Source organism: Terrapene carolina, unplaced genomic scaffold (genome assembly GCF_002925995.2).
Source record: "Terrapene carolina triunguis isolate 2854851 unplaced genomic scaffold, T_m_triunguis-2.0 Scaffold210, whole genome shotgun sequence".
NCBI lineage: Eukaryota > Metazoa > Chordata > Testudines > Emydidae > Terrapene > Terrapene triunguis.
In genome coordinates, this window is record NW_020664561.1 from 49,873,381 (window position 1) to 49,882,687 (window position 9,307).

A 9,307-nucleotide genomic window follows, 5' to 3' on the forward strand; every position below is an offset into this window, starting at 1 on the left:
GCTGTCTGGAGAGAAGGGAGTGAGTGCAATTTTTAGCCCCTGAAGAATAGGGTAAATTAGGACTCTTGGAAGGAGCCAACCTGATCCCATTTCCAGCACACTTGACATGATCTGCTGCCAGTTCCTGCTCAGTTTGCAAACCAGCAGGGTGAGGGAAGAGACCTCTATTGGGATCTGGTGACAGGGAGGAACTGGCTTAGAGCTAGCAACAGAGCGAGAAAGTAGTGCAGGCTGCAGATGGTTGGGGGGGGGGGGGCAGCAGCACATTCTGGCACCCAACAATGGATGAGAGGCTTTTTTGATAACAGAAAGGGAGTAGGGCCCCTCTTAGCATGCAGATGAGAAAGGAGATGAGGAATTGGTGATGAATACCGATGTGGTACTAGTCCCTCAGTAAAGAGGAGTAAGGACAAATACACACATTCACAATGCTTTAAGGCTTAAGATTTCATGATTAATTTTAAGGCCTAGTAAAATGCAATTTGTGCTTTATGTTGGCAATTGAACCCCGTGGTCTGACCAGACTTCTTTAGGATTGACGTTTGAGCTAACTTGCATCAAACATGTCCTGAATGAACTCTAGCCATGGAGCCTGAATTCACTTGCTGTGGTATTTTCTGTTTCTGGAGTTATTGGCTATTTTTTTCAGACCTATGTAAAGATTTCAAAAAAACTCTGGAGGTCTTTCCTTCCACTGGGACCTCTATGTATCTCTTTTTTGTTTTTTCTACAGTTTTCTGTATTGTACGTGGATACTCACGCTCTGCTTTGGCTAGAAACAAGTGTCAAAAATGTACGATAAATACAGTTTATGTGGATATCAGAACCATGTGACTGTTAGTGTGATATCTTGCTATATTATCTGATCTGATCCTATATATTTCTGCATCTTCAATACATTCTTGGCCTTCTTTATGCAAATATCTCAGAAACTATATCAGTAAGAAAGGAGCAAACTAAAGTTCCATTTTTTTTCCTACAGAAAGTGAGTGAAACATACCCCATCATTTATGCTGAAGAAGAATATATGCAAAACTTTATTTTGAAGAGGTGGCTGCATTTACATGGAGATAAAGTGTCTTATGACTCAGAAAAGGAAAATGGTGAGGTACAAACAAATCCAAATTCCGTTTTACAAAACAACTGTGATTATGCCCTTGCCTTAGTTGGAAAGGAAGAAAAGAGTACTTTTAATGTAGCTGTGAAAGGGAATAAAAAGCTAAAAAGAACTTTATCTGGGAAACGGAAAATCAATATTCATATTTTATCTTCAGATGGAAAAAGTAGGAGCTTAAAAGATTCACAGAAGGAAAAAACTTTTGTGCAGAAAATAGTTGGTAGCTTTCATGATGTTGAAGTACCAATCAGTAAGCTTACATCAAAAGACAGGAATGTTTCAGCAACAAGGGCTGAATGTAACCCTGATGGCCTTGTTATACTTGGAGTAAACCCAAAAGCTGCAGCACACCAATCTGCTAAAGCAAATGCAGCAACCGTCACTAAATCTCACGGCTCTTACACCAAGCCACTAACCGTGGTCTCCCAGCTTCATAAAAAAGGCAGGTTGGCTCATTCGTCACAGTTGGATTATATATCCATAACAAAACCTATTAAAATACCTGACTGTCCAAATGTCAATTCACAGTCATTTCACAAAATCTCAATGAAACGTGATCATTTGGAAAACAAAAGGATTATTCTATCTGGGGCCTGTTTTAAGGAAAAACCTCCACTTGGTCAGAACAATGAAATATCCAAACCTGCCAGGTGTTCTCAACCAGCTTCTTGCAAGGAAGAAACATCAGCTGAGATAAAGCTAAATAATAAGGAACATTGCATAGATAGTAGGAAAGGCCAAGAATGGGATAATACTGTGGAAATCTGGAGCACTCGCAGATCTTCAGCATCACTGAAAAATTCACATGCAGTGCCAGACAACGGCCCTGAGCCCCAGAAAAAAGCAATGCTACCTGAACGTCCAGCATCATTACCTGTTAACTTCAATCATCCAATTATTAGTATACCAACCGCACAATGTGATGCCTCAGAATTCAAGATAAAAAAAGTTGAGGCTGAATTTACAGATGACACCGATACTCCAAAGGACACCAGTCGTTACAATTAACTGATGGTATGTCTAACAATGGGCTACCAAAGATATATGGGATCGATCCATTTCTGAAATGAATGCATCTGCCAATCTAGATGTTATGGTAATTTTTTCTCAGAACAGCTATTATTCTGTACATGAACTTATGTAAACCATGAGATGTTTGCCATTACAATGAATTATGATATAGCAATTATAAGGGGATGTGTGTCTCTTAAAAATTACGATAATTGATAGGCCTTTATTCAATGGTTTTACTAGGCACATATAAGAAGCATTAAACTCCTATTTCAAGCACAGAAGTTACTTCTTTTAAATCCTGAATGACTTTGTGTGTGAACATTTTAATGCATTAAGATATTATCTTTACTTTTAAATATAGAGAGAAAAGGTATTTAGAATATTATCCACCTTTCTTCCTTAATTTATTGCATAGATTAAAAAAATCTTACAACATCCAGTACTGTGAATTTCACATTGCTTATCATCTATGTTGTATATTTCAAAATTCTAGCCCAAGTCCTCCCTTGCAATGTTAACAAAATTGTATTTAGTGGAATTAGGCTTTTAATATTTAGCAGTATTGGATTAGGCTGGAGTTCTCCATAAAATACATTGTAGACAACATGCGTAGACTAATGACTACTTTGATTCACTTATTCTCAGGTAATATTAAATCACAGGCACTTAAAAAAAAGAAGAAGAAAAGGCTTTCAGCGGGATAGATTGTCTCCATATGGGAAGTGTTTGGAACTGAAATGAATGCAGGAGATTTTCATCATGCTACTTAGAAGATATCTTACCAGACGAAGCTAAATTTACACATTGTACTCAGACCTGATAGTTTGAACTTCTGAATAGACATGCAATTTCACTCCTATAACTCTTTCAGTAAGCAACATGTAAGAACCCCACACTTCCAATCATTAGGTGCCTAAATGGTGATGCAAGTCCATGGGCCCTTGGCTTTATCTCCTAACATTGCTAGAGTACATGCAACATAGCTGAGCACCTCATTTGGTTTCTGAACTGAGCTGATGAGTTTGTACATGTAAACACTGTATTTGTAATGCTTTGCCTATAAATGAAATTACTGAGGAACAGATTTGATGTTGGGGTCATTTTGTCTTTTTTTTTTTTTATTTCCTTAATTAAGTTCACACTGCTCCACCCACATGCTTGTTGCCGAGCTGTGTAACCTTTCTTGTAAAGTGTCAAAGTTGCAAAGTTCATGTTCTCTTTGACCTTGCTACATCAAAGAGAGCCAACTATTTAGACTCCAAAATACATCTTTGTCTGCCCAACATCCCTGTTGCCTTTGTATGTATTTTTGAAAACTATGGATTTATTTTTGTAAATGTGGCTGGATCATCATTGAATGCCCAAACGGAGACACCTCTCCACTCATGCTGGCAGCTGAAGGCTCTTTTAGATTTAAAATTGTTCAATATATTCTAAATCCAACACCATGCAAATCCTTCCTCTTGCCCTGTACAATCCTTCCATCCACCAGCATGTTATATTTCACCCCCAGCTCTCACTACAACCCCAGCACCTCTGCAGGCTTCTGGTGGCTGGTGAGAGGAAGGCAGCTGGAAGACTGGAGTTAACCATCTGGTGACTATCTCTGGGGCACTTCTGTCTTGTTATTGATTAACTTTGGGGAGTGAAAGAGGAGCATTTCCGGTGCTGGGAACTTGCTATTGAATTTGATAGGACTGGGCTCGTTGCTGTGTTTTGAAATTTAGACTTGGTTGCCTTGCAGTTAGATGAGTTATCACCTGCTTCTAGCAGGGCTCTTTGAAGTGAGAGAAGAGCAGTTTTGATTGGATAGGCCAGTGATTAGAGGCAGATTCCAACTGTTTGTAGGGCCGTGGCTGGTAAGGCAAAGGCAGCTGGGATACTAAGGGAATTAGCCAGCTGAGGAAGGCAGGGATATAAATTGTGTGTTGTTTTCCTTAATTTGCAGGTACTCTACAATGGGAGGAAAATGGTGTGTTGCCAACATCACTGCCAGCTCTTCCTCTGCCTGCACCTATGGGGCCCTCTGCCAGAGAGGCATCCTGACCCTGGAGGCTTCCATCCGGGCCCTGGTCTCGACTTGCTAGGAATGTGGCCTGCATGTCCCTGCTGATTAAAGCCAGGCAGGGGGAACCACTCGGTGTGAGAGGTGTCTGTTGGTGGAATCCCTCAGGGAGCAGGTAAGAGCTGCAGGAGGAGATGGCTCACCGGCATTTAATCTAGGAGCACAAGGACTTCATTGACAGGACAGGCTGCACATGGAAACATTTGGGATGGAGGATGCTAGCTGAATACAGATGACTACAGTGGCACCAGCGTAGGAAGGAGAATGGCTGCTTGCTGGGGAGAAGACTAGCTGCTGGCCACCTCAGGCAATAGATAGTGCTCCACTCTCTGCCCAGATCCCCCCATGCATTGAGATGAAGAACTATTATGCTGTACTGGCAACAGCAGATGAGGAACAGATCCCAGTGGCTGAGGAGGAGGAGTCATTCGCCCCAAAAGCTGGGAGTCTCATGGCCATTGCACCCAACAGGAGGAGGTGTAGGATGCTGGTGGTCAGGGACTCCCTTCTGAGGGGGATGGAGACATCCATCTGCTGACCTGACATAATGTCCTGGGAGGTGTGCTGCCTGCCTGGAGCCTGCATCTGAAATGTTACACAAAGTTTACCAAGGTTCATCCATCCCTCTGACCACTCCCCCATGCTGCTCATCCAGGTATGACCCTGAGCAGATCAGCAGTGACTCCAGGGTCAGGAGTGTAGGTTCTGATCTTAGCCATCCTCCCAGTTTAGGATGTGCATGGCCCTGCCTGGTCCTTTACCCTCGAGATGAACGCATGGCTGCACAGATGATGTCAATGTGTGGGCTTTGGCTTCCTTGACCACAGGCTGCTGTTCCAGGAAGAAGGTCTGCTGGGAGAGATGGGGTCCACCTGACTACAGAGGAAAAGAGCATCTTTGTGCACCGGCTTGCCAACCTAGTGAGCAGGGCTTTAAACTAGGTTCAAAGGGGGCAGGTGAGTATAAAAAGAAGTGACCTTAACAGAGAGCTAGATATTGAGGGGGATGTGGAAAATTACAATGGGGTCATAGGAGGAAAAAGAGGGAAATCAGTGGGGGAATCTGTTTAACATCTTAGATGTTTATACACAAATGCAAGGAATATGGGGAATAAACAGGAAGAACTGGAAGTATTAGCCCATCAGTCTTCTTGATGTCATTAGTTATTAGCTCTCTTTCCCTGCTAAGTAGCGGAACTACACTTTCCATTGTCTTTCTGGTGCTCCTAATGTATTTAAAGAACCTCTTCTTATTACTTTTTATGTCCCTTGCTAGGTGTAACTCATTTAGTGCATTAGCCTGTTTGGTTTTGCCCCTACATTCTTGTGTTGTTCTGTACTCCTCATTAGCATTTTGTCCATGTTTCTACTTTTTATAGGATTCCTTTTTGATTTCCAGGTAATTAAAAAGCTCCTGATGGAGCCATATTGGCCTCTTACTATCCTCCCTATTTATCCTTCACTTCGGAATAGTTTGCAGTTGTGCCTTTAATATTGTCTCCCTGAGAAACTGCCAGCTGTCCTGCACACCTTTTCCCCCCGAGATTGTCTTCTATATTGCTTCAGTCTTCATTAAAAAGGTTAACGATGACCAGATGCTTAACACAATTGATACTAACAATTAGGGGGAAAGAATGCAAGGCAAAATAGAGAAAGAAGAGGTTAAAGAATATTTAGATAAATGTGATGTATTCAAGAAAGCAGGGCCTGATTAACTTCAAACTATGATGCTCTGAAGCAATCTCAGAACCATTAGTGATTATATTCGAGAACTCACAGGACGGGTGAGGTCCCAGAGGACTGCAGAAGGGCAAATATAGTACTTATCATTAAAAAGAGGAATAAAGAGGACCATTGGAATTATAGACCAGTCAGACTAACTTTGATACATAGAAAGATACTGGAACAAATTATTAAACAATCAATTTGTAAATACCTACAGGACATAGCATTATAGGAAATAGCCAGAAAAGATTTGTCAAGAACAAATCATGCCAAACCAACTCAATTTCCTTCTTTGTCAGGATTACTGGCCTAGTGGATAGGGAGAAGAAGTAGATGTGATATAGCTCAATTAGAATAAGGCTTCTGACACAATCCATCATGACATTCTTATAACTAGGGAAATATGGACTAGATGAATTTACTATAAGGTTAGTGCACAACTGCTGAAAGACACTACTCAAAGAGTACTTATCAGTTGTTTGCTGTCAAACTGGGAGGGCTCATCTAGTGGAGTCCCACAGGCATCAGTCCTGGGTCTGGTACTATTCAAAATGATTAATGACTTGGATAGTAGTGGAGAAGAGAATATGGTTATAAAATTTGCAGATGACACCAAGCTGGGAGGGGTTGCATGCATTGTGTTGGACATGATTAGAATTTAAAATGATCTTGACAAATTGGAGAATTGGTCTGCATTCAACAAGATGAAATTCAGTGAACATAAGTGTGATGTTTCACTCCATATTTTTATGAAAATATGCTTATGATATGAATGACATAACTGAGATATACTTTATGCAAGATGGCTCATGTAAGATATCATTGGAAAGGCTATGATTTACTGAATGTGATTATCCAATTCGTATGCCTGTATCATTTCTGTATCTGAAGTTAGGAATATTAATTATGTATCTGTATTTCAAATGTGTTACTTTGAGTGTCACCCCCAATCAGCCTTTCAAGTACAACAATGGAAAAGCCAGACAGGGCTAATGGGCCATTAGCAGAGACAGTGGACTGTGAAAGGGCTTAGTCTTCCTGTGGATGCTCCACACAGCCTACAAATAATGGCTGTCACAGCCCTGCAGAGACATGGGTCTGAGTCACCTGGGACTGGACCCACCCCTTGGAATGCCAGCGTTCTTCCACTGGGAGACAAAGGGTTCCCGCCATACACAAGAGCTATATAAGGCAGGGCAGTGACATCGTCGAGGTTCTCCTCTGCCTTCCCACCCAAAAAGACACTGAAAAACACCTGGAAGAAAGAACTGGACTGAGGGGAGAAGGGTTGAAGCCAGGCTGGGAGGGCGTCCAGTCTGTGAGTGCAAATACCTGAAATCTCCAGCTGCAGGCCAGTGCAGTTGCCTTTCAAGACTTTCTGTAATCTACCTGTGACAATATCTAGGGTGAGAAATTACATTTTGGGGGATAGCTCAGTGGTTTGAGGGATAGCTCAGTGGTTTGAGCATTGGCCTGCTAAACCCAGGGTTATTCAATCCTTGAGGGGGCCATTTAGGGAACTAGGGTAAAAATCTGTCTGGGGATTGGTCCTGCTTTGAGCAGGGGGTTGGACTAGATGATCTCCTGAGGTCCCTTCCAACCCTGATATTCTATGATTATTTTATTTTATTTGCTCCATCTGCTTTGTTCTGTCAGTTATCTCTTATATTCACTTAAATTCACTTTTTGTAGTTAATAAACTGATTTCTTGTTTATAATATAACCCAGTTTGTGCAATGCACAATGAGGGGGGGGGGGGAGATAAGAGGTTGTGCATACCTTCCTACACACTGAGGGAGGAGGCAGATTTCATAATACATCTTTGGGTCTCCACCCCTAGGGAGGTGGACACCTGAGTGCTGTGGGCAAATCCCTTAAACTGAGCCTTCCCAGAACTGATCTCAGTGTCTGTTTCGTTCTGCAGTTTGGCATGGCCCTGCTTGTGTGTGTGTGTGTGTGCTGGAGGAGGCTTAATAGAATTGCTTGGCTCAGCAAGACAGGTAAAAAGGGTACCCAGGCTGGCATAACAGACAGGCTCAGTGGTATCTCAGCACATCAGGTGGCATCCTAAGGGGGAGGCAAACCGTCACAATAAATACTTCACTTAGGAAGGAAAAATGAAATGCACAACTACAAAATGGGGAATCATGGGGTAGGCGTTAGTACTGCTGAAAAGAATCTGGGGGTCATAGAGGAGCACAAATTGAATGAGTTGCAAAAAAGGCTAATATCATTGTGGGACGTATTAACGGAGGTGTGTCCTGTGTAAGACAGAGAAGGTAATGATCCTGCTCTACATGGCTCGACTAAGGCCTCAGCTGGAAGACTGGGTCCACTTCCGCGCACCCCACTTTAGGAAAGATGTGGACAAACAGGAAAGAGTCCAGAGGAGAGCAACAAAAATAGTACAAGGTTGAGAACTTGACCTCTGAGGAAAGGTTAACAAAAACCGGGCCGGTTTCATCTTGGGAAAAGAAGAGTGAGGCAGAACCCGCTAACAGTCTTCACCGTCCTCTTTACAAGAGCCTTTGAGGTATTTGATCAATTGTCCCCCCAAAGCCAGTGAAGATAAGACAAAAATTACTGCGCTTAATCTGCAGCAAGGGAGCCCTAGAGAAAAGTGTGGCGGGGGGCTCGCCTGGCAAGGGAATGTGTGGACGCAGGGCCAGGGAAGGTTTGTAAGAACAGGTCGGGGACACGCCTGTGGGAGATGATTCTAGGTTGACTTGGTCCTGCCTCAGCGCGAGGGCTGGACTTGGTGACGGCCCGAAGTCCCGCGGCCCCAGGCCAACCCCGCGCGCTCTGCCCCCTGGCCGAGCATCGCGCAGCCCCCGCCCCTGCGCTGCCTCCCCTCAGGCGGGCGGGCGCAATCGGCCGCCCCCTTGGGCTCCGCGCCCGGCGCCGCCCCCTGCCCGTCTGACGTGCCCTGCAGCCATGTCGGCCGCCGCGCGCAGACGCCAGGCAGCCGGGGCGCCGCGAGAAGCCCCCGCTGGCGGAGATGAGGAGCCGGGCATGGCGGCCCCGAGCCTCAGCGTCTGCCTCAAGCTGCTGGCGGCGGCGCTCTACGGGTTCAGCTCCTTCCTCATCGTGGTGGTGAACAAGAGCGTCCTCACCAGCTACGGGTGAGCCGGGCCGCCCGCGCGGCGCTGTGCGCCGGGCAAAGGTCGGCGCCGCGGGGTGGGGGAGCGGGGGCTGGTTGCACATTAACTCGTGCGGCGGGGCCCGGCGCAGAGCTTCCCCCCGCCGCCGCCGGGCCCAGGGAGGGGGCTCCTCCGCGCGGGGGAGCTGCTCGGTCACAGCACCGAGCGGGGCGGGGGGCATCAGCTGGAGCCCCATGAGTAGCCCAGTCGGGCGGGCACTGGCTGGGGCGTCCCCCTCTGCCTTCCC

General features: G+C 44.8%; 1 protein-coding gene across 4 annotated transcripts in view; it reads left to right on the forward strand.

Moving 5' to 3' along the window:
* Window positions 1–8,852: 8,852 nt before the first annotated feature.
* LOC112115952 (UDP-N-acetylglucosamine/UDP-glucose/GDP-mannose transporter) overlaps window positions 8,853–9,307 on the forward strand; it is a 32,825-nt gene continuing 32,370 nt past the window's right edge. For all 4 annotated transcript variants that reach the window (XM_024213193.2, XM_026655474.1, XM_026655475.1 and 1 more), the window contains exon 1: window positions 8,853–9,042. In XM_024213193.2, coding sequence (XP_024068961.1) covers window positions 8,855–9,042 — 188 coding nt within the window. In that variant the 5' untranslated portion in view covers window positions 8,853–8,854. The remainder of the gene's footprint in view (window positions 9,043–9,307) is intronic.